A 25,417-nucleotide genomic window follows, 5' to 3' on the forward strand; every position below is an offset into this window, starting at 1 on the left:
GTAAGTCTGGGGTTTTGGTGTTACTAGGGTTGTGGGTCATTTACTCGAATGCTGGGAGAAGTATCTTTTGACATAAGTTATCCAGCACCTTTTGGGAAAGGGGCAAGGGATGAGGAAGCAGTCACGGCTTCAGAAAAACTCAACTTGTCACTGAAAACGACAGTGAGAAATGAAAATGAGAGGAAGCCATCACTGCTGGTGGATAATGGGGGTCAGTCCTCCCCTTTCTGACTCAGTGCAGGACAGCAGCCTCTTGCCAGAGCTGCCAACCTGCTCCACACGGACATGGGTACAGAACAGGCCCCTGAAACCGTGGGGGATCTGGCTGGGTCCAGCTTCCTCTGGAACCCTCTGATTCCTTCCCCTGCAGGGAAACCCCCAGAGCCCTCCCTTAGAGAGACTTACCATGGAGTTCTCCCCAGAAATGTTTTTCTCATTGACTTTTGCTGAACAGGGATCCATCCCAGCTCCTTTCCCCACACGTCCCCTCTTCCCCTGTTTCCTCACTGGTTCTGGCACCTCTGGTGGCTGCCTTTTCGTCCCTGAGAGCCGATGCCCTTGGAACTGCCCCCGTGCCCTCCCTGCTCAGCCTTGTGCAGAGCACATGGTCAGCCTTTGGTCTGTGGCTGCCCTTGGGCATGCTCCAATAAACCTCGCTGGAACTGACCACATAAAAGGCCCTTCAGCCTCTCTTTACTGAGCTTGCTGTGGTGAGGGTGGACTTCACTGCCTTCCTGAACACTTACCCAAGTGGCTTTTCCACAGGAGATGCTTACTGGGAAATAGGTAGCAGTGACCACCATCTAAACCTCCCCGCTGCTACAGCTTCCTCTGAATTTACAGCATTGGCAGACTGAGGTGACACATCCCCCCATTGGATGGGTCCTCAGCATTAAAAAAATCCTTGCCATTAAAAAATTACAAGGAGTGTGGAGTGTCATCTGCCATATATTTTGCTGGAAGTGGTGAAATTATTTACCCTTTCCACATTAGGACAGACTACTTATTCTTAGAAAATTCAGCCCCCTGAGCTCGTAGACAGGGACAGGGAGCAGAAAAGACCCCCTGTCATCTAGCAGAAGGTAGGTGGTGACCTGCTGTGCCACTTAGATGCTCACAAGTCATTGGGCAGAATGGGATTCGCCTGAAGGTGTAGAGGGACAGAGTGTGGGTAAATGAAGGTGGTATAGAATGTAATCTTATCCCCTAAAGAGTTGCAGCTGAGCCAACTACTAAAGATTAGGAGCAGGCCTGATCTTAACAGGCCACAACTGTAGCCAATAAGAACAGTGTTATAAAAGAGTGGATTGGTGAGAACTGGAGTCAGTTGGCTGCTGTGAGGACAAGGAAGAGTTAGTGCTTGAGGAGCTGCCTACAAGAAGGTATGAAACTCTAGAAATATGGAACCCTTGCAATGTAATGACAACATGGGGGTACTGATGGGGGCTGCTGGAAGGGCTCCCCAAGGCACTCCCCATCATCCACCACCAGTCCTGGCTGACCCCAAGGCACTCCCCATCATTCCCTACCAGTCCTAGCTGACCACAGGGGTCCCAGATGATGGAGGTTGCTCAGTGTGACACCCATCCATCCACAGGAAGGGTTGGAAGGAGGATCTGGGGAACCCCAGGCCTGTCAGTCTGACCTCAGTGCCTGGGAAGGCAATGGGGCAGATCTTCAGTGTGATCACAGGGCACACACAGGAGAGCCAGGATGGGTTTTAGGAAAGGCAGGACCAGCCTGATCTCCTTTTATGTGCCTTGCTGAACACAGTAACCAATGAGTGGAGGTGGCACTCAGTGCTGGGGTCTGGCTGACAAAGTGGTGATTGGTCAAAGGTTGAACTTGATGATCTTGGAGGTCTTTTCCAATCTCAATGATTCTACGAGTCTGTGATGTTATGTTGTATTTCTTTTCTGACTTTTCTATAAATACAAGCAGCTATTAAGAGTGTCTCTGACTATTATATCCAAGGATAAGTGTTTGAGATACATGAGAGATACTCAGGGAATTGGTAAGTCTTCAGTAGAAAAAAATGTCCTGAGATCAATTTCCTGATTCAGTAGTGAAGCTGTCATATCATATAAAATGTAATGTGATTGTCCATAGCCCTAATAAAATCTTGACTTTTCCACCAAGCTTTCATCTATAAAAATCAAATTTATCTGGCATTTGTCTGCATTTTGAACAGGATAGGGATTTTTTGAAATAGATACGATAGTAATCCTTTATGATACGTTAATATAGGAGAACAATAATTTGCTGCATTTTCTTCACACAGAAACAATCAGCTTGGAAATGTGCATAGTAATTGTCTTTGTCCTTCATTGTCACAGGCCATTAGCTAATGAATTTAAGCTGTACTTGGCTCTTGCTCCAATAAGAAAACTATATTAGAGATCTTGCAGCCTTGGTATTATATAAAACCTTTCAGTGGGTTTTATTTTAGCCTCAGTGAGGTGATGCTGCCATGGGCTGAGGAATGCATCTCAATTTTGTGGTGAGCAGTGAGGTCAGCGTGGCCTGATGTAGTGGGTCAAGCAAGCTGTAGGGCATCTACAGTTATTGAAGCTGTCAGGTGCCAGACTCTCTTTGTTTGGGTCCTTATACTTTAGCCAAACTTTTCATGCCTGCTCTTGTGACAGCTTCTGGTTCATCTTTTGGCTGGGATAATTTGCTCAACCCATTACAGCAGTACCAAGATTCATGCTAGGGAAACTAAGTATTTTGGGCAATGCTTTAAATAAACAACAGGCTCACATTAAGTTGATCAGTTTTACTGCTTATGCAGTTTGCCCTCTCAGCGAAGAGGCTGGCAAAAGAAAATCCTGTGATGGAAGAAGTGATCTTTGCTGGCCTGAGCAAACAGGAGCTGTTGCTGCTGCACTGGACACTGGGATGTGCAGGCCAGCAGAGGGGTGCAGTGGGATTGCCCTTTGGGATGCCAGCTGCTGCAGCCTCCCAAGGGGCACTCCTGCTGCCCAGCCACACTGAGACACACCAGTGCCCCAGTGACCCTGTCCTTGTCCCCAGCTGTGACACACCTGGGAAGTGACACCCCGTTCCTGCTGCCTCATGTGTCAGTGCCTACTTGCAGGAAAGAAGCAACCCATGAGTTCAACTGGGTTGCTGCCAGAATGGTGTGCAGAACAGCAGGAGCATAAGGCAAAATCCATACCACTGTCATTTGTGTTTGGCATCTTAAAAATATCAGAAAAAGGGACCTGAAACTCCTGGGCATTGCTTTGTATCTGAGTTCATGGATGTCTTGGAAGGAGAATGGATGGTGAGTGTGTGGTACACATCTGCTGGAGACATCCGAGTAGAGCATCATTCTACAGCATCATTCTGCTGTTCAGAATGTGTCTGCACACCACAGCAGTCAGGGGCTGGCTGTGGCAAAACATGGTCAAGTTTTGCTGTGTCCTGCAGAGAGAGATGGCCCCAGGCAGCTGGCAGTGCTGGGTACTTCACCTGCAAAGTCATGTGAGAAATGGATTGGGATTGCCACTCCTGTTAACAGCACCATTTGCTCCCTTACCTCTTTTCATCTCCAAGCCTGGACTCTGGGCTTCCCATTGTAGGGGGATACAGTATGAAGGTGGTATAGAATGTAATCTTATCCCCCAAAGAGTTGCAGCTGGACCAATTACTAAAGATCAGCAGCAGGCCTGATCTTAACAGGCCACACCAGTAGCCAATAAGAACAGTGTTATAAAAGAGTGGATTGGTAGGATCTGGAGTCAGATGACTACTGCAAGGACCAGGAAGAATCAGTGCATAGAGGAACTTCCTATAAGAAACATCGAGGAGCTATGGAACTCTGAGGATATGGAACCCTTGTGCTATAATGATAATAAAACTCTTGATATATAAGATAACATCCCATGGCCTGCCCTGCATTTGGCTGTCCCATCTTGCCTCCTTGGGCAGATGTTTTGGTGGACAGTGCAGATGTTCTGAACGCTCTGCCCCAATCCATGGTGTAAAATGAGGACTGCTGGTGGCAGAAGCAGTGGCTGGAGAGTTTTGGTGCTCTGAGGTGTGCAGGAGGCAGGTGCTAGGTAGCAGCAATCACCCATTTTCCTAAACCGGCAGCACTTACAGCCCTACTGGCAGAGGTTGACTCACACCAGAAGTAAATTCAATACGCATGAAAGGACTCTTGTTCTTCCTCAGTGGAGAGCATGAAGACATACTGTCAGACAAATTAATCTCTCTCTCATAATTTTCTTTTCAACGTCATTGAACTGTCATTTCTCCTGGGCTTTGCCAGAATGTTTGATATATCCATTGTTTTCCAAAACAGAGATTCTGCCAGTTTGGCGGATACAGGAATTTCTGCCAGCGAGAGAGATGCTGAGATGCTTCTACTAGCCTTGTGCTGTTGTTGTGCAGGTCCTTTGCTGAGCTCTGGTTAGGGATGAGAGGAAGGTATCTTGGTGATTGATTAGGTTGCATCTCTTATTGCAGCAATGGAATTATTCCCAGCACTTGACCTGGGCTGGGAGCACATTTGCTGGGGTTTTGGGATTCTACTTTTTTTTTACTGGAGAGAAACCCATTTACACCTCCAGATCTTTAACTTCAAAACTAGTGATTCAAGGTTGCCCCAAGCACAAGAGTGTCACCTATTTCCACTTAGGAAGTAGCTGCAAATAGAGGTTTCCTTTGTTTTCAATTGTCCCTCTGTATGGCTGACCAAGGAGTCACTCCTTCTAGGCATGTGTGAAGTGTCAGTAAGATTCCTAAAACTAGTCGGGGAAAAAAAGAATTTCCCATTCCAGAACTGTGGATGAAAACTATCTACACTGACCTCCTTCAGACTGAAACTCACTGAAGCCTCTGCCACAGGGTTACATGGTCCTTAAGCTTGCATATCCTCCATATCCTCTTGCAGAGGAGTTTAACAGAAATAACAGAAATAAAATTCCGAAGCGGGGGAAACAGGAGGAGTCCAAACATGACCATGATCTGACAAAATAAATCCTACATCCCATTTGCCAGCTCTTTTATTTTTGGAAGATAACTGTCCCCATGTTTTCTGACAGTGTGCCTTTATTGTATACAGTCTAAAAAGTATAGAAGGAGAGTAGTGATAACTAAGTTAAAAATAATTTGCAACACCATTTAAATCCCTGTGGGTTAATCTGGGCAAAATGAAAACCAATTTCTGAGTCTGGAATTATCTAACTTGGCTGTGATTATCTAGTTTAATTTCCAGATTAACCAGAGAGATTTATCTCAGCTGGGTGGCTGCTGAGGTATTAAAAGTAGGAGCTGGAAACTTGGAGTCATTTTTACAATACAGTTAATTGCTTGTCCTCTCAAAGCTGAGTCTCTCCACACCATTTCACACCTGCCCAACACCATTACTGCAAACTCTTGTTCACTTGATTGTCTTGCATACATGAGCAGGTCCTTGGAGTTCATTTCCATGAGCTGTAACTGTGATAACTGTACCTCTTCTCCAGGCTGAAGGCCACACCACACACACATATTTCCACCCTGTGCTTTGAGATACTTTTCCTCAAGCACCAATGTCCCATTGTGTGATGTTTGGGATTCTGGTTGTACGAGCTGTTAGCTACAAATTTTCCCCCTTAGTTGGTAGGAGCACCTTTTTGTGTAACAGATTATCTTATCACATCTGTATGGTAATTGCTTCTCCACTGGCTTCCAAGAAAGCCTCAGATTTGATCTATGGTGGCCTGTGCATTTCTAATGCCTGTACTCCAAGGAAATGTACCCCTGATGCTGTAGATCCAAAGTTAACTAGGCATTCTCTTGAAAGGTGACATGTATTATATTTGGGCAAAGAGGAGGTTCCTGAGTAATCTTTAGAGACAGCTGTGTTATATTTTATTATTTCTCTGGTAGTTACAGAAATGCAGATAAAAAACTTTATATTTTTCCAGCTTATTATTCTGATTGCATGTCCAGCCACTGATTTTTGGATACAGGCTCCCAGCAGAAAAAAAACACATGGGGCTGTACAACCTTCACTCCTTGACCTTCCCACCACTGAATCTGCAGTTTCCTTAGTGCTACCATAAAGCATCTACAGCAGGTTAATCAGAGATTTGTCATAGACAGGATCATGTAAAATGGGCATGGGAGCCAGGAGACAAGTCTGCCTCTGAACTTGCTCCATCTCTTATTTTCTCCCATAGCTCTTAGAAAGAGCTCCACCTGGCTTCTCCTTCCTGTCAGGGAGTTGTAGAGAGGGATAAGGTCCCTCTTGAACCTCCTTTCCTCCAGGATGAGCCACCCCAACTCCCTCAGCTGCTCCTCCTCAGAACTGTGCTCCAGACTCTTCCTTGGTTTCACTGCCCTTCTCCAGACACTCTCCAGCACCTCAATGTCTTTTTTGTCCTGGGTGGGGGGATCAAACTGAACACAGAATTCGAGGTGAGGCCTCACCAGAGCCCAGTACAGGGGATGATCACTGCTCTGGTCCTGCTGGCCACATTATGTGCTGTTTATTCTAAAAAGAGAGGGAGGAAGGCATTCTTTGCCTCATTAGTGCTGCAGGATGTCATATACAAGCATAATTATACTCTGCAAAAAGGCCAGGGAGACCACACAGGAAGGGTATTGAAGAAGTGGAAAGGGTACAGGAGACACTGAGCATGACAAAAAATTGAAAGTTGCTATTTATGGACAAAATACTGGCTGCTTCTTTTGTTTTTTCGATTTTTTTTTTTTTTTTTTTTTTTTTTTTGAGAAGAGAAAAGCAAGGACTTCTAAAAGGTGTAAGCAATTTAATGGGTATCAAAAGGCAATGGCAAAACTCAGACCATTGCAAGGTGACTGACAGGTAAGTTGATAATAAATTTGGAGAAAACATCACTAATCGAGAGTGTTCTGATCTGGAAAATACTTTTTGTAGCATGGGGTCTCCACCATCAGTGCCCCATCTGTTCTCTTGCTTCCACAGGCTGAATTGCATTGTGACTTCTGCATTTCAGGAATGTGGCTCCTGTCCTTGACCTCCTCTGCAGATAAATACAAGGTGCCCTTTACTGCTGAGTGGTTTGGGAAGAATGTCAGCCAGACAAGAGATGGGAGAGAGGAAACACAGGTGAGGATGATTTTCATCTGCTCTTTTTCTCCATAACCATCCTTTGCCTACAAGACTTTGGGCAGTGGGGTTAAGAGGAGCAGGCCAGGGGGTACCTGGTGCCTTGGGGGTGGCACGATGAAGCTGGGCACAGGAGAGCAAAGGGCTGTGACATGAGGCTGTCACTCGGGGAGCTGGCATTTTGGGTACCCCTCTGGCACAGAGTCAGGAGGGGAGGCACAACAGGGTCTCACCACATAAAAGCTCAGGCTCCAGCCACAGCAAGGAGTGGGAGAACAAACAGTGCGTAAGAAATTTGGGCTGGTGAGTTACCCCAGCCCCTGGCCCTGCAAATTGCTTTTGGCAGCAGAGCTCTCCAAGGGGGCAGGCTCGGGATTAGGTTTCAGACAGTGGGTGCCTGTACACAGCTCCACTGGGGCCTGGCCTGGGCTGGGAATGCTGCACAGGTTAGCTGGTCCATAGGCAAGAGCCAGGCTGGGCTGCCTGCCTCAGCCTGGGCAAGAGCAGTAACAAAACACAAACCCACCAGAGTGCATCCCAAAATCTACTGCTTTGGCTGGCAAGGCAAGAACAAATGGGGGGTGTTTCTGTGCCTTGTGCCTTAAACACAGCTTAAGGGAGTATTGCTGAAATGCTCTGCCTTCGGTCTAGGCTGTGACAGGAGCTGGGCTGTCTGGTTCTGCAATGTGGGAATTGCCTTTTCCCAGCTGCCAGTCTCAAAGTGAAGCTTTCTGAGCACAAATAAAATGGGATATTGCACACACAAAACCCTTTCAACTGTCACTGATATTTAGCAGAGGGAATATCCAAAACATTATTCCCTCCAATACAGAATGACTGCTGGGTCTTACCAGACCATGTGAAATGACATCTGAGTGGAATTGTATCAGCAACAAACAAGAAACAAATGAAGAAGGGAGGATTAAAAATTCCTTTTTTTTCCCCTATGTATATTATGATTTGTTATGTATATATATATATACACAAATGGTCTTTTTAATTACTGTTGGGATGTGAAGAAGCAAAAACGAGCAAACAATGTAATGTTACTTGTTACAGAAGGGAATGTTAAAGTGTCAAGCACAGTTAGGGACATGTTGGGGAGCAGGAGGGTGGTACTTTACACATATTACTGAGGTCAGCACAAATTCTCCACTACTTTCATTAACAGGAGATCAAAGGTTTGATGGGATCTAGAAATACAAGGAGGTTAAAACGTGGCAGGTGTGGGTAACCTCATGTACACAGACCTTTGCCTCAGAAAGCAGAATGTTCTTGCAAATCCGACATAATCCAATTCCTTGATTTCCTCAGTGACATTTTTGCAGGCTCATGCACAGAAGGACAGGGAAATGGAGATTTATGACAGCTATTCCTAGCAAAGGTCATTTCTTGATTGGTGAACAACCTGTCCTTAGTCATGCTGATGACGAGGCGTTGAGCGATAAGGGAGAGGCTGGAGAGCTTTAAAGCTTGACAGGGAATAACAGAAATAGAGCATAGATCATCTCTCTGCTTGGGCCAGGAGACTTGAATTCTTCCACCATCAGTCAAAGCCAGGGAACAGGAGGCAAAATCCTGAAAAAAAATATACACAGGAATTTCTGTGGAGATTGTGAGGGAGTCTGAGTGTCAGGATAGCAAGGGGAAAAGAGGAGGCACAGAGCAAGAGTTTTTGAATAGTAACCGTGTCCTTGGTAAAACCAGCTGCTGATGAAGAACAGGGTCAGGTTATGTGGGGTTTCCCTAGGCAGCCCCACCAAGCTCCCAGCTCGAGCAGCTCTCAGCATCCTGTCCCATGCCACTCCCAGGACAACACAGATGATACACAAACAACACAAATACACCTCCTCAGGTGTCCTTCCATGGGCAAGGAAGGCAGCAGGTGTGATGCACATATGGTTTAAATAGATTGTGTCATACACGTTAAATAATAAAACAGTACCTCCCTATTAATCACATGACTATTCTTCCTGCTTGCAGAAGAGATTTGACACTGTACATGAAGCAAAGTGCCTTTTCTTTTTTTTTTTTCTAATCAGAAGGACCCCTTTGGGAGTCACACAAGAGTTGTTCACTCAGCTGCTGACCCTAAAAGAGAGCATTGGGTACCTTGGTGTAACTAGCTTTGTTTTCAAGCTCATAATATTGGATTAAGTGAAAATGCCACAATTTCCCCAAGCTTGGCTCAGATCCTGAGCTGAGCATTGGTTTGAGCTGGTCATTGTCACAAACCAGGCTTGTGGCCAGCAGGCCCAGGCAAGAGATGTTTGCAATATGGAAATGAAGCCAACACGGGGGCTCCTTGCTGACCCATCCGAGTGCTCTGACCCAAGGAGGAGCTTTGGGGTTCTTCATCCATGTCCTTGCTAATCCTTTTTTGCCATTCATTGGTTCCTCTGGGCTCTGAGCTGCCAGCAGAAGTCACAAGAGCTTTCGAGTTGGTCTGGTGCAAGACTCAGTCCAGTAACCTGAGAATGCTGCGGTGGCCTCTGGCTTCCAATCTGCAGCTGAAGATCTCGCCCTTCCTCCCACAGAAATTCCTCTCACCCTTTGAAATCACCTAAGGCTTTCCCCAAAATCACAAGAACTGAGGATGGCTGCTCTAACAAACTGTAAAATACATAACTGGTGGGATAATTGCCTGTGTTGTATTTCTCCCCACACAACAAAGGCAAAAGCAGCCTTCTGCTGTGCACTTCCCAGCCTGGAGTAACTTGAACCCAAAAGCTATGAAGGAAATGGAAAATGTTAATAAATAATGATGTTTGAAACACAAGTCACTGAACAAACCATCAGACCTCCTGTGTTTATTCCACTGGACAGAAAATGTCTATCTCAGTTTGAGGAAAGTAAGATCTTGGTTGCAGGTATGTCTTAGGAATTAGCCTGGGTGCTGCAGGTTATTCAGGAGATAAATCAGAGAAGCTCATGGATTAACTTCTGGTAATATACTCAGAATAAAGACAACTTCTGAAAGAAAATCAGCACAACTGATTACTTGATATTTCTCTGGTATGAAGAACCAAGGCTCTCCTCAGGGCCACTGGAATTTTAAATTGCCTTGTTTGATTCACTTCACAGCTGCCAGTTTTCCATCTGGTATTTTCCAAGTCAGAACCAAGCATTTGTGTGCTCCATGTTGCATGATCTCAGTGTGATGTGCTCTGGAAATCCTGGCCTCATTTCCCAAATCCTAAGCAGGTAATCTGCACTTAAAAAGCCCAGTGATGTCTCCCTCAAGTGTGTTGAGGAATTACTCTGTGTGTATAGACCAGCGGCAAAACTGGGACAGGTATGTTAAGACAAATGTACAAAATCTTCAAATCTTTTTGCTTAACTTCAAAAATGTTCAGGGGAAAGAAAAAAGGATTTTCCAAGAAAACCTGTATGAGTAGTACAACTGTCTGCAACATTTCAGTGTAACACTTTAAAAAATAGAGAATCACTGCCTCTTCCAGGACAGCTCCAAGTGCACACCCTCTGGCAGCTGGGGTAAGGGCTGAAGAGTAATACATTATAAGCAAAGGGCTGGCCTTTCCAATAGCCCAAATATTCAACCTCTCTGAAATAACTTAGCTCAGCTTAGGCCTGTGGCCATTCACACAGTCATTCTTTCTCTCCTTTCACTCCAGCCACTGAATGCTGGCAGCCTCTGCCATATGCCACAACAGCGAGAGGCAGCTTAGGGGAAAGGAGGAAAACACTGGGATAAGGAGCTTTCCAGCCTGTGGATCAGGCTTGGACTCCATTCAGTTTGTCATGGGAAAGAAGACAGAGGACTGCAAAGCCCCGAGGCTTCAATTTTACAGCTGCTCTCAGAGCTCCACAGCATTATCTTCATTATTTCCCTGTGCTTCCACTTGATAGCTGGCTTAGTTTCTGACTTGGATGGCTGATAGGTTTAGGATTAGCTCCCAGAGATCGCGCAAGCACCCAGAGAGCGCTACCCTGACTCTGGAATTCACCTGCAGCAAATGGCGCGTTGGGATCCCAAACTTGAGCACACCTGTACGGGTGTGCACGGGGAACGTGGGCAACAAGAGCAGGAGCCGGAGCAAGCCACGGGCTAATTTTAGATTATTGCTGGAACCCAGCACCGAGGCTTTGCATCTGGGTCCCCACACCTCCTTCACGGCACTGCAGTGCAGGAGCAGCGTTCTGCCGGCGTGGCCAGGGGGGACTCAGAGGCGCATCGCACGGAGACCGCCCCTCTCACTGCTCCGTTCTCCCTTGCGGACACTGTAACATCGAACTGCGCACAGCATCCAGCCCCCGCCGCCTGGGGGCCGCTCCCTGAGCACGCAGGTTAAATCAGCACAGGAACATCCTTCTGCCTGCGGTATTTAATTCCCACCAGTTCCCAGCCGCAGCCGAGCTCCGGAGCCCCCACAGGAGCGGGGCCTGTGCGGCAGGACCTGGGTCAGGCCTGGCGTTTGACCGCCCCCTCCCCAAGGCGGGCCCAGCGCGGGGACTGTCCCTCGCCGCGGCTCCTCCTCCCCTCCCACCGCCTCCATCCGCAGCCGCTCGTTGCCTCCAGCCTCCCCGCGCCCGCCTCACGGGAGGCATCACTGCTTCCCTCCCCGGCTCCCTCCGTCCCTGCCCCGGCCCGGCCCTTCCCTTCCCGCCGCTCCCCGGCCCCGGGGCGGTGGCGAGTCCCGGGGGCGGCGGCGGCGGAGCCACGCCCCTGCTCCTCGCGCCGCGCCCCACCCCCGCCGCTTTAGGAAGCGCCGCTGACAGACGGCGGCGCTGACCTATCGGGTAGCCCCTCCTCAGGAGGGCTCGGCCTCCTCGAGCTCGGTGACCAATCAGAGTAGGCTGGGGCGGGAGATGAGGATCAGCGAAGCTCTCTCCTGTCACCACCTCTCTCCTCCGCTGCGCGAGATGATTGACATGCGCGACATCCAATGGGCCGCGGAGGGCCCGCGGCGGGGCCAATGATGCTGCGTGGGCGGGGCCCCGGCGGGTGGCGGGGGCGGGGGAGCGGCGGGCCGGGGCGAGGCGCCGCGCAGCGCCGGCAGGAGGGCGATGGTGGCGGCGTGAGGCGGGCTGCGACCCGCGCTGTCTGCCCGGCCGGCGCGGAGAGCGGCGGGGGAGCCGTGCTCGCCATGAGGCTGCGGGAGGACGGGGACAGCCGCGGGGCGCTGCCGGCGGCGGGGCTGCTGCAGTAATGGGCAGCGGCAGCGCTAACTCTCGCCTGCCGTGTGGTGCCAGCGCGCCCGCCCGGCGGGACCGCCCGCGAGGAGCCGGCGGCAGGTGAGTGCCGCGCGGGGAGCCGCCCGTTCCCTCATGCCGCTCCCGAGGCCGCCGCTGCCCTCCTTGCTCTCCGCCGGTGGCGTTTTAATTTTTAAACGGCTCCGGCTCCCGGCCAAGGGCGGGGGGCGCTGCCCGGCGGGCTGGGCGCGGAGGTGACACGGGCTGCTGAGGCGGAGCGGAGCTCCCTGGGGACCCTCTCTCCCGGGGGCCATTCCACTTCAGGTACTCTCCTCGCCAGCTCTGATGCCATCCTAGCCTGACTTCTCGCCAGCTGCGGCCAGCTTCTGCTTCCCTGTATTCGTAATGAAGAGGCTTTTCCCCCCGCAGCCAGCGCAGATGCTGCTTTCCTTTCGAGGGAGGAGACCCACCTGGGTTTCTGCTCTCCCTTTTCACTTCCCTGATGATCTTTCCTCAGTGCAGGATGGAGACATTTCCATTTCAATATGATGCAGCGAGGAAGATGGGGAATCCTGGGTAGCCAGGACTCGGGAAATGCCCCTTCCTCTCTCGCCCTCCTCCTCACCCTGGCACGGGCATTTGGGCAGCAGCACTCCCTTTCTTTCATCCTGGCTGATCCCTCTCTTTGGACCGAGAGATGAAAGCGGGAGGTGTGTTAGAGGAAACAACTGTTACACCTTTTGTCATCAAGACAAAGAACTTCATCTCCCGGTGTCCCTCCCTCTGGGTGCATGTTGGCAGCACCTCAGCCACTTTGCACTGCTTCCCGGAGATGCTGCACAAGGATTCCGTGTGGCCCCGAGCTGCCCTTTTTTGTTGTTGTTGTTGCCAGTTATGATGTTGCTGATAATAGGATACGTTGATATGTTTCCGAACAGTCTCGTGGTTTGAATTCCTGAAATTGCTGCAGTATTTTTATTTATTTATTTATTTATTTATTTGGGGTTGTGGGGGGTGTAGATGACAACAGGAAAGGGCTGTGTTCTTGTGGTTGCTTGTAGTTCTTTGAAAGGTACGAGATCACGTGCAATTGCAGCACTTAGTGAGAAGTGTATTAACCAATGCTGTCTCTTCTCCCTGTCTTATTTGTCTTCCAGTCCTGCAGTCTTCCCTTCATCTACTGTGTGAAGAATGGTGATTCCATGAGAGAATTCCTTTCCATTACCTGTCTACTGCTACTGCATGCTGCTCCTGGCCAGTGCTGAGCCATTCCGCTAGACTGGGATTTACCCTGAGGAGGGGAGAGGCAGAGTATGGATTGTAGACGTCCTGTCAAGTTTCTCCCACACTCTTTTTACTGCGACTGTGTGTAAACCTGCTAGTTTCAAGCACACACGCTCTTTGAAACCGACGCTGGTGTTCACGCAGCTGCTGCTGTGTAAGAGGACTGGTGTTTCTCACCACCATGGCTTCAGTTTGGAAAAGGCTGCAGCGTGTTGGGAAACATGCATCCAAGTTCCAGTTTGTGGCCTCTTACCAGGAACTGATGGTTGAGTGCACCAAAAAATGGTAAGAAGCAGCTCATGTGTAAAAAATAATGGTGTAAGTTGCTGGTGCTGAAATAGGAAATGCTGCTCACTGTGTATTGTGTGGTAGGTGCCTGCTCTTGCATCCCCCAACCTTCTCCTGCCAGCCCATTGCAGAAGAGCTGCACGAGCTGCTTGTCTTTCCCAGTGAGTGCTGGCTTTGCTGTGTGGTTACCCTGGACCTGCTGGATTTGCTCTGTACTATTGATTTTCTGGGCTGAAATGGTTTTTACCTTGCAGAGGGGGGTACATTTGTTAGCTCTCATCTGTGACTTGGTGTGGTTTTGGTTGTCAGTTTGGGGTTTTTAGTGAGGCTTTTTATTTGGTTCTTATTATTGTTTTGAAATGTTTCCCATGAGCTCTTTTCCAGCTGCCAGTTCAGCTTGGTGATGCTGAGGGTTATCTGCTGCCCCTTGAGTTGTTTGACAGGGGCATTGGAGATCAGTCCTGGACATGGTGGTCATGGGACACATGGGCTGGAGGCCTGTTTTGGTTTTTGACTTCCTTACCTGAGGAGGTCATGTTTCTCTTTCTGCTTTTCCGTTTTTCATTTCTGTCTTTTAACAGGAAGGGTCAAGAGGCAGGTCCTTGGGAATTGCCTTAAGGTGTTTGTTTAATCAGGCAGGAATTTTGTTCAATGGTGGTCCAGTTGGATGGCTTTGGAGCTGACTAGACAGCAGTTAATGGTGTGGGTCTGGCACATCATCTTTCCTGTGCAAAATGAGCTTAAATAAATCTGCTAGGCAAGACTAGAAGCAGCTTTTAAGTAGCCAGGGGAAGATCTCCATTATACAAATACTTAACTGCTGTTTTATATGTTTGGAATATTGATATTACCGACATAATTCCTCACATTAGTGTGAGCATGTAGTGTCAGGGGATGAAGAAAATACTTTCCAGACCTTGTGGACTGAGATGTTCAAATTGCCTTGTAATAAACAGCAGCCTCCTTTCTAATACTTGGCCTTTCTTCTTGTTGGCAAGTTTGGCACATGCATTGGCTGCTTTCACTGGTTATGAGTAATTGCCTCTACAAATTTAAATTCTATCTCTTGGAGTGGGAAATCTCTGTCAAATATGCTGGAAGGCTGCACACTGCTCTGCCTTAAAGGAGCACTGTCAGGTTAAACGTTTTGGATTTTTTTAGCAAGTTGTCTTCATGCTTAGGATGTTTAAGAAACAGAATTTTTCTGGAAGTTGAACTTGGTTTCACAGAGTAAACTACAAATGGAAACATTGTAGAAGTTGACAGAAGCTGTCCTGATTATCTTTTGGGATCTGCTGTCCCAAAGAGGCCAAGGAGTTTTCCAGAGTAACTGTAGTTGATCAGGTTTATTTCAGCAGTTGGATTTATTTCTTTTTATGTTCTCTTTGCATTAATGAGGGTGTTTTAGGTTTCATTTTCATTTTGACTCACTCGTTGCTGAGAATTTGCAGGATGCTTCAGCACTAAAGTATAAAATCCTGCAGGGGAATGTTTGCATTGGAATTGCAGCTAACCTTTCCTTGGTTTAAGAAAAAGTCATACACAAAAGTTATCTTGTGAAGTATCTTATTATTTTAGAAACAGGCAGCTCATTGGTTAATCATAATAACTGAGAGTGCCCACCTAGCAGAATGTCTGGGTATGAAGTTGTGAGAAAGCCATTCTAAACCTCAGATATGTAACTAATTTTTTGCAAACAGGTCATCCTTCTGAACCTTCATTCTACATTCTTGAGTTTAAATATAGACAAGATCAGTGCTTGTGTTGGTTATTACAAAGGAGCAGTGTGGTGGTGAAATGTGGATGAATTCTAGGAAAAATCACAATGGGGAAAAACATAACTCATAAAGTCCTTTGACTGTAAGCTTTTTGGTTCTGCTTCCTGTTATTTTGAGAACCTTAACAAAAAATGTTCTTTAAGCATGCAACCTAAGATATTACATTTCTGCCATAAATCAAACTTCTATAGAAATGAAGGGTTAAATATTTATGTATTTTGAGAGCCTTCAAGTAAATGTTTCGCTAACTTTGGAGAAGATACAGTTTCTATGCATGCCCAGAGGATCACTGCTTCATCTGTTTCTGTCCTGCCTCTGAGTTTGGCCCATGTGAGAACAAAACACCAGAAATGAACTCCATATGCTGCTCTTGCTGAAAGCACTCAATATATATTAAGTGTCAGTGCTGTAGTCTGTAGTTTGTTTGATTGAAATGTAGTAAGCAGTAAGTTATTTTAATGTACTGGCATTTTAACAATGCAGTGTTTCTGGAGGAAAAGAATGCTCCATTCATATTTTAAAGTAAATGACAACACAGTCATAAACACACTGGGACTGAGAAGTGTCTGTGAGCAAGGATTGTGCATGACCAAAACAGGCTGTGTTCCTTTTTGTGAACTGCTGTCTTCTGTTAGCTTTGCATTTGTCTGACTCTTCAGAAAGAGACTTGTGTTAGAGTATTTTTCTACTGATTGTGGGTGGTGTGCAAGGTTGGGTGAATTTCTGGTTGGCTTTAATACTCTGTTTCCTCTGGACCTGTATTGATTGGAGTTTTTGGTTTGGTTGTTGTTTTTATGTTTTATTTTTTTAAAAAACCTAATGTTTAAAATAGCTCCTGCTCTTTTTTTTTTTTTTTTTTCTGGCATTCTCCTGGCACTGTAAGAAGTTGCCACTGCTGTAGTGTTGCTGCTTCACTTTTTTAAAGGATTTTATTATCTCTAAGCATTTGGCCAGATTGGGCTGAAACCTTTCCTTGCTTTTTCTCCTGTCTATAATTTCTAATTCTTGTCCCTACCAATGGTTACAGACAGCCACTTAGAAATGATTGCTTTTCCTTGGTGGTGTGTTTGGGGGAGATAGGTCGTGATGGAGTGTCCAGTGTTGTCACTGTTCCTTATTTTTCAGATAATTAACAGGACTGAGTCACTTCTGTGGCATTTTGGCAGCTCCCACTGACCCAGACCTAATTATTGTGGCTGCTCGGTACCTTTGAAAAATTGAACAGTTGGCTTATTTAGAACCTTTCATTAAAAATAAATAAATAAACAGATGTAGTCTTGGTCTTTAATATGGATTAGTGACTCCTGCTACTGCAAAAACATAGTACTTTGCATTAATCATATAAGCAGTTGATTTTTTTGAAGGGTGCTTGCTTGGAAGTGCTGGAGTGTGTCATCCTCCATTTACCCTTGGACTAAGCTGGGGCAGCTCAGGATTTTCCACAGAGCCTCACCAGTGAACAGCAGCCCTGGCCTGAAAGGACCACATGTGACACCAGGGAGTTAATTCAGTGCTTATCCTCAGTGCAGAGTCATTGAGTAAAACCAGAAACAAGCCTCATTCATTTTGCTTGTGCTTGCACAGAAGAGCTGTATTCCCTGCTCCGTGCTGCCAGGCAGAGGGTGCTGTGTGGGGCAGGAGTGTGCTGGGCATCCCTGGCAGCTGGAATGCTGTGACCTGTGCAGGGACCCCAGTGCAGTTCCTGAGCATTGGTGTCAGGCCCTGCTTGGGGTGCCCTTGGCTTTGCTGCCCGTTTGAGGAAGCCCAGGGCTCCAGTTGGTCCTGGCTGAAGCTGCCAGCCCAGCATGAATGTCTGTGTAGCCTGGGGCTGCCCAGCTGCTGGAGGCCTCTGCTCTGGCAGCTGGGTCAGAGCAGAGATGGGTGAGATCCAGGCTCAGCACAGGAGGAAATTCTCCTTTGGACCAGAGATCACTTCCAGTACTTGGACCTGAAGCCCTGATAGCAGTTTTATAGAGCTGCTGAAACATCTACTGCTGAACACATGAGCTCTTTAGGGTGACTTTTCTGTTTCCTTATTGTTGTGTGGTATCTCACAAGTCAAGAACTCAACAGAGGCTTCAAATGTAATACTGACTGGTTTCCACAGAGAATGGCTGAACTTAGAGAATTCAGGCTGCCAAGTCCCTAACTTGTCATTCCTCATTGGATGCTTTTATGAGCAAGAAAGCTGCTCACCTGAACATAGGTGCTAACTGCTTACAAAGGCTGGAAAAGTGTAAACATAGAGGCTTTTATACAGGATTTGTGTTCAGGAGTTGCTTGAGAGATAAAGAAAAATATTATTTTTGTACAATGTTTGTAATGTCTGTTATTTCTTACATGAACTGCTTTGCTTTTAAATCCTGCTTATAAATACGGTGAGCTATGATGTTTAAAAGGGTTAAACTTTTCATATGTTCAGAAGCTTTAACTGAAGACAGGCTTCATGTCCATGAGGCAAGCTGCCTATTTTTATATCGATTAGGTATGGTCTGAAGTGGGTTCTCTCTTTTCAAATACACATATTTCTGTTTTGGAAATGAAGTAAGGCTTAATCTTTTTTTTTTTTTTTTTTTTTTTTTTTTTTTTTTTTTTTTTTTTTTTTTTTCCCAAAAGGCTTTAGCCATCTGTTTTCCTCTTCTATTGTAGTTTCATAACTGGATGCTGCAGGAATCTTAATATTTGGCATGCATTGTGCATGGGAGAGAAATGAGCTTTTTGAGATTGCATGGTCACACTGATCTGCCTGCCTTGTGCTTGCTGCTTTCCAGCAAACCATCAGTGCCAAAGGCCACCAGGAGAACTGGGCTTAACTGGTTGCTGTGGAATCCCTGTTTGCCTGCATGGGGTCAGGCTGCCACATTGCTCACCCAATTTTCTTGCTTTGCATGGTTGTTAGAGGGGATTTCCTGAGTCCCTAAGTGCATTTGACTATAAAGGGTGATCATATTGGATCTCTTTGGATTAGTTTGGCTGTGCACTGTGCTGTTGTGTCGTGGGCTTGCTCTGCAGAGGTTTTGATCAGACTGGGGTGTTGCTGATACAGGTGTACTGTAGTATATATAACATGTGCAAGGAGAGCACCATGCAAGTTCTCCTGTGTTTTATCTTCTGTTCTTCTCGCTCAAATTGTACTCTGTCCTTATACTTTTTATTGAGTTCTAATTCCACACTGAATAATCTCCATTTACAAATACACTTCAACATTTTCTTTGCCATTCATTTCTGGTTTTGACTGAGGATTTTTTGAAGGCTTAAACTGTGTGTCAAACATACTCTTTCCAAATAATCACCACCAGCTGCCTTACAGCTGTCTTCTCCCTTTCTTTCTGCAGTCAATTAAAACACATTTACTGTCCACACACAAAGGCAATTCTCCTCTGTCATTTTGGGTCTCTCTTCTTTGGATCAAAAAGAAAATCCTTCATTGCAGAAACCCAGATTTGCTCCTATGGACTCTGCCTGACTTCTGTCAGGAGGTTGTCTATGAATCCCAATTCCTTAATGCCAGCTGCTTTCCTTCCCTATCTTGCCAGGCTCCCCTCCTAAACCTTTTTACAGCCTCAGGTCTGTTCCATGCACCACAAATTAGGGATTTCTCATCAGAGTTGCTGGCTGCATATTGGCAGCAAAGAAATTTCAGTAGGAAAGGTGCAGGTGTTTGTGAAGTCTCTCTTGCTGATCACTTTTTAGGTTGTCAGCGCTGCACATTTATACCCATTTTCTATTTGCAGCAATGTTTTAAGACTGCCTCTGTCTCTGTGTCCAGTTTCTAAAAGAATGCATTGATAGCTGTAGGCACAAAGTTTAGGATCTGTAGGGTCGAAAGATTTGGCATAAATACTTGTTCTGAATTTTGTTTGTCTCTGAAAGACACATTTCTTTTCAGCAATTCCTTGTTTCCTGTCCTATCGGTAACAGAAATAATTAGCAAAAGCAGAAAATGTTTGATTATATCCAGGTGCAGACTTATTTCCTTTTAATGGTCAGAGTGGTGAAGATGTCTCCTTGGATGAATAAAATACACTAACTTATGTTCTAACATAGCTTTACTTTCAAGAGAGAAACTGTGTGTTTGTGCATGACATCCTCACAGAGCTTTTGGAACAAATAAAACCTTGCTCTGTTCCTGCAGGCTCTGTGGTGCACACATGCAGTAAAGAACCTGTGCTATTCATTTGAACCCAGTGACTTGAACTGCAATAAAGATTTCAATTTGTTTTTTGGGGTTGGATCCATGTGAATATTCTTTTCAGCTCTTTGTGCTATGAGGTGAAATAAAATGAAATATTATGACATTGTGTAGGCCTCATATGAGCTGAGTGTGCCATCTCTCAGAGTGCTCAGGCTGTATAGTGCTAGTCTGTTGCTTCAATTAGTTTTTAATTGGATGGAGAGAGCTGAAGTCCCTTTCACAGTTCAGTGTGAATAAGGAGAGAAGGAGGAGGAGGAGGAGGCTGGTAAGGTTGACTAAATCTGGGGAAACTACTCTTATAAAACAAACCCTTCAGCTAGGGTAGTAAAAGCATTCTGCCTGGGTGGCTTTCGGAGAATATGGGGGTGGGGGTGTGTGTTTATTTACTTCTAAAAGCTTTCCCAGTTTACTCTGAGGAGAGTGTGTGAAGTGTGTGCTTGTTTCCCTTGCCCCTCTCTCTCCTTTCACTCCTTGGGGCAGAAGCTGGCCCTTGCAGGCTGTTTGCTGCCTTGTGGGACACTCCTTGAGCTCCCCTCTGCACAAAGTCTGTCTTGTGTGGCCTGGAGTGGACTCTGAAACACAGGAACTGTGCAGATGAACTTTTGTTCCTATTAAGATATGCACAGAGCAGTAGGGTAAATAAAGCTGTCCTTGTTTTCTTCCTCTTGTCTTTATTTGAAAAATGTCTTTCCGCAGTGTACAGTTTCTGTAAGTGCACCAGAGCCTCTCATCTGGAAGCTGTGTGTTTTGGCACTTGAGGTGTAGGGTAGCTGTGGCTGTTGGCACCTGGAGAGGCATTGCAGGGATTGGGGAACTGTGGGTAAAGCACGAGCTAAAATTAGCAGAACCAGAACTAACATTGCTGTTGTCCGAGGCTCTGACTCAGGAGGTTTTCTGGATTCAGAGGTGGAGCGGGATGTCCCTGTCCCTAAGCAGCAGTGGTGTTCTGCCCTGGGGCAGAGGCAGGGTGACAGTGAGCCTGTGAGGTGTGTTAGTATTAAGTGCCATCAACTTCAGCTCCCATTTGTGAGGCGAGTGTGAACCACAGCAGCTGAGGAGCAGGCACACCTCCCTTATGCTGCCCTGGTGCAGCGGGGAGGAAAATCTGCCAGAGCTGCAGGCAAGAGCATCTCAGAGTGCTTCAGCTACATCACCCAGATCCTGAGTCAGTGCCCTGTGCTGTCACTGTGGGGCTTCAAAGTGCACAAGCTTTTGAGATGAATCAGAAGTGCATGCCCTCCTGAGCTACAGTTTCTAGCTGCCTGCAAACCTGTAAAGATGAGCAGTGCAGAAGTAATTCTTGTTTGCCTGTTGAGGCTCTCTTTGTAGTGGAGAGTCATTATTGGGGGCTCTTCTTGTTTCTAATTTATTATTTAAGGAGACTTTCTTGAGGATTACTCCAAAGCTATGGCCAGGCTCTGCAGCTGCCTAACTGTCTGCAGCTGCTGAGCTGCAGTTTCTGTGGCTCTGTGTATTTATTTTAGCACAAACTGGTTTGGCGTTTTATTTCATGTGCACGCTCCTGCAGTGTTCTGTGGGCTTTGTTTTGGGTGAGCTGCTGTATCAGCTTAACAGCACACAAGCAGCTCTGACCTTTCATTTCCAATGGATCTGTTTTGAAAAATGACTTAGGTGCTGACCAAACATCACAAAGGCAAAATCATTTCTAGTTCCAGGAACAACTGAATTAGAGCAATCCAGGGTATTTTAAGACTCTCTCCTACCACATCAGTTTTGGCTCCTGTATTACTGCTGCTTGTTTCCTGTGTGCCACCTCCACAAGCACCTGGAATGAGCAGCCACCCTTCACGTTCAGTGGCTTTTCTCACCAGAGAAGTGCTGTGAGCTGCCTTGGTGCTGTAGGACAGGTCAGAGCTGTCTGGGGCTGCAGGATGGGTGGCACTGGCTGCTGTGGTGGGAGATGTGGCTTCTGATGGGTGCAGCTCTGCTGGGAGTGTAAATTCAGCTGCTCCTGTTGGGACAAGCCCCATCACCTTTCACCTAGGCCGGGCAGACAAAAGACATTCCCTAAGTCAGCTCTTCCATTAGGTATGTTGCTGCCTGATGCCCTGGGATGATAGCTGTCCTGACCTTTCTTTAGAGCTAAGGCTGATGCAGTGGTGCCTCTGCTTTTGCATCCAGTGCCATAAACTATCTTTTCCCCTCCCAGCTGTGCTTGGGAAGAGTATTTGCACTGCCAGTACTGTTAATACCAAAAGCTGCATTGAATGAAGTAACTGGAGAATCTGAATCATTGAATCCAGTAGGCAGCACACTGTACTCTGCCACTCAGCAAGTACTGTGAATTTCCTTGACTTTCTGTGTCTGCTCATTGAGCAAACTCTGAATCCCTTTGTTTATGTCAGTACACAGGAAGAGATTTAAAAGAACAAAAAAAAACTGTCAAAAGTTCTCTTTTGCAGCAAAGATCTAACTCAGATCTGTGGATTTCCAAACCAACCTGTTGCTGATTTGTCTTTGGTTTATTAGCAGAGGATTTAACCTTGACAGTTCCTGGTGATACCTAATGTGGTTATAGCTCTGGAGTTACAGCTCTGGTCATGCTGACAGGTGGGCAAATCTATTTGGCTGTGTTTTCTAGCTGTACCTGTCTTTTAAGAGTTGTGTCACTTTGTCTCTTGGAAAACTGATTTAGTGGTTTGTCATTTCCTGGAGGTAACTTGAGCAGTAGTTGTATAAAGCTGTGAAAAATTTCAAGAGAACAAGATTTTTAAACTTCTTTTTCTCTTCAAGAGCAGATCTTTACTGCATAGAGAAGTTAAGGTGGGGAGATGTTTCTGAAAGCTGACACATGACAAAGAAGTGTCACTTGTGCATAATAAGTACATATATAATATAAGTATATATAGTTCAAGATGTGTGTATGGATAGAGTGCTTGGAGTGTCTCTTGAGTGAGTGAATTCCCCTGCATTCCTTCAGCTTTGACACGTAAGAAAATTTTAAGAATGAGAAAGGCCTGACCCGTTTTTTACCACTTCCTCTCATACCACAAAAATTGGAAGAATTTATTAACAGCATTACTTGGTTTTGAGGCGTGTTTAGGATGGCTTTTACTGTTCACACTTTCTGAAAGATACTTTTTAAAAATACAATGGGGTTTTCCCACCCATTCCCCCCCTTTTTTGGGATTTGTGCATGTGGAAAAGGGAATCATGGGTTGTAAGCTCTGCTTTTTTTGTTTGTTTGTTTGGCTGCTCTGAGCTCCAGTGTCTCCATATCTGTTCAAGATACTGGGACAGACAGTCTTAAAGCAATAAAAGAATTATTTCCTTTTCCATAGATTCTTTTTTTTCCCTATACTAAATGAGATTTGATTTTTAAAAATTTTTAGCTGAATGCTCACCAAGAGTAATCTTAACACCCTAAATTCTCATAGCCACTGATATAATCAAGGGATGTTTTGCTGGAGGGTTGAGAGTGAGTGATCACCCGTAGTGCTAGAATTACAAATGTGTGCTGCTTGAGACATGGTGCTTTCTTCAGTCTGCGACTGTCCTGTTGACTGAGAGGGGGAAAGGCAACTTTTCCTTTGTGCCTCCACACATCTCTCCCTCTTTCCTTGGAGGAAAAGCTGAAAGGCTGCAGCTGCTGCCAGGAGAGGGCTGGAGCAGGGTCCTGCGGAGCCCTGGGTGTGAGGGGCTGTCCCTGACGCGTCCCCTGCCACGTGTGGGGCTGTGGCAGCCCCTGTGCCCCACACTCACACCAGCACTGCTGCCAGCCTTGCAGAGAGCCAGCACACCTCCAGGCAGCCAGCACTGCTGTGCTTGGTGGGTGCATGCTGTCAGTGGCTGTGACAAGTTTTCTGCTGTCTTGTTGGTTTGGAACCTTGGGCCTCTCCCTTATTTTTAGCTTTGCTTCATAGAGGGAAAGTTTTTGTGTGACGTTAAAACATGCCTGAGTTTTCTGTCTGGCCAGCAAATTTGGGATTGGATTGGAAAGTTTCAGCAGGCAATTCCAGCTAAGGTTTACAGCTATTATTTCCGTGGGTTGTGTGACGAAGGGCCTCTGGACAGAAGAGAGGATTCTTGGTCGGGCCCTATGGCTGCAGGTGAAAATCCATACCTTCACCTTTAATTAGACACTGGAGAATCTGCAAGGGCAAAAGCTGCTGGCTGCCCAGCCTCTCTCCCTGTGCCTGGAACTGGGGTTTGTGTCAGCCTGTGCTTCCATGTGGCCATTTGTGCAGTGTATTTTTGGAGCAGGGAGCTGCTAGATACATTTCTGTGTTTCTCTGCTCCCCATCTGTTCCTGGAGCTACCTCCTGCTCTAGCTGCCTCGGGAGAAGCTGCATTGCGAGGGAAGGTGGCAGTAAAACCAGGCATTACCTGCATTTGCAGTGTGAGGGTTGTCCAGCCCTGGTGCTGGGTGCTCCTCTGACCCATCAGCAGTCGCTTCAGTAGTGCTGCTGGTGGCTGATGCTGTAGCACAGTGGCAGGTGACAGTGCAGTCCCTTGTCTCCTTTCCTGCTGCCCTGCTGGAAACAGGAATATGGACATTTGCGTCCATAGATTCAGTCTTGTTGTCTGGAGTGGGCTCTAATAAAGCATTTACAGTACACAAAGCCTGCTTCCTCCTGGGGGGAAAAATGCTGACTTCAGTAAATAAATTTATTTCAGACAAACTTGTTCTTAGGGAACTAGATCATGCGCTGCAGGGGAAAGAATAATACTACTGCTTTTAGCAGCAGCTGTTAAAAGGAGGATGCTTACTTGACTTGCAGTTAATGGTTAAGTCAATAAACTGTAATTAAAAAAAAAAGAAAATAATCTTGAGTTATTCTTGACTATACAAAGACTGAAATGTAGCCTGATTTGTTTGTGTTTACCTCATTGTGAGAACTGTCACTACCTCTTACAGCTGACCCCATTAGGACCTAGAGCAGCAGAAACCTGCTGCCTTGTTAACCTCACTGAATGAGTGTTCTGCCTTCATCTTCCTCCTATGCTGTGCCATAGATGGGCTTAGAGAAGCCTTGGTGGTCTTCTGTGGGGTCACTTTCTTCTTACTGCCTTAAGAAGCCTTTTAAAATGGTCAGCCTTGCAGCTTTTTCATGGAATATTCACCTGCCTTGTTTCAGCATTGCACAGAGATGGGCAGGATGGGCTGTGAGGTGGTGTGAGCTGGTGGGGAAGCACCAGGGGAGTGAGGAGCAGAACGTGAGGCTTTTCTCCCTGTTTGAATGTCTTCTGGTCTGTGTGTACAGGATAAACAAGGCAGGTCCTGATGGGTTTGGAGGTACAAAAATAGAGACTTAAATATGAGCAACCACTCTGTGAAATAAAACTAATTATTTCAGGGAACAGCCAAGGAGCCTTCTTGTGTTTCTGCCAATATCATCTCTGATTAGTTTGGGTTTTATTGTGGGATCTTAACTCCTTATTCTGAACATCCCTTCCAGCAAAGAAATTAAGGTGGGGAGACGTTTCTGAAAGCTGACACGTGACAAAGAAGTGTCACCTGTGCATAATAAGTGCAATTATATAGTTCAAGATGTGGTGTGTATATGTGAAATCAATGTATGTAATGGAACCCTCTTAAGGGGATGGAAAGCCTGGATGCTGATGGTGAATAGCAAAAGGACTGGCTGTTGCCAGTAAGGGACAAATTTTGTC

At 46.4% G+C, this 25,417-nt stretch overlaps 1 protein-coding gene across 2 annotated transcripts in view; it reads left to right on the top strand.

The window, feature by feature from the left end:
* Nucleotides 1-12,140: 12,140 nt before the first annotated feature.
* The window catches only part of EHBP1 (EH domain binding protein 1), a 206,929-nt gene continuing 193,652 nt past the window's right edge, over nucleotides 12,141-25,417 (top strand). Inside the window, exons 1-2 of one of the 2 annotated variants that reach the window (XM_058020046.1) lie at nucleotides 12,141-12,340; nucleotides 13,396-13,807. In XM_058020046.1, the coding sequence (XP_057876029.1) occupies nucleotides 13,704-13,807 (104 nt within the window). In that variant the 5' untranslated portion in view covers nucleotides 12,141-12,340; nucleotides 13,396-13,703. The remainder of the gene's footprint in view (nucleotides 12,341-13,395; nucleotides 13,808-25,417) is intronic. The other variant, XM_058020047.1, reaches the window with a different exon arrangement.

The sequence above is a fragment of the Melospiza georgiana genome, chromosome 3, assembly GCF_028018845.1.
Source record: "Melospiza georgiana isolate bMelGeo1 chromosome 3, bMelGeo1.pri, whole genome shotgun sequence".
Taxonomy (NCBI): Eukaryota; Metazoa; Chordata; class Aves; order Passeriformes; family Passerellidae; genus Melospiza; species Melospiza georgiana.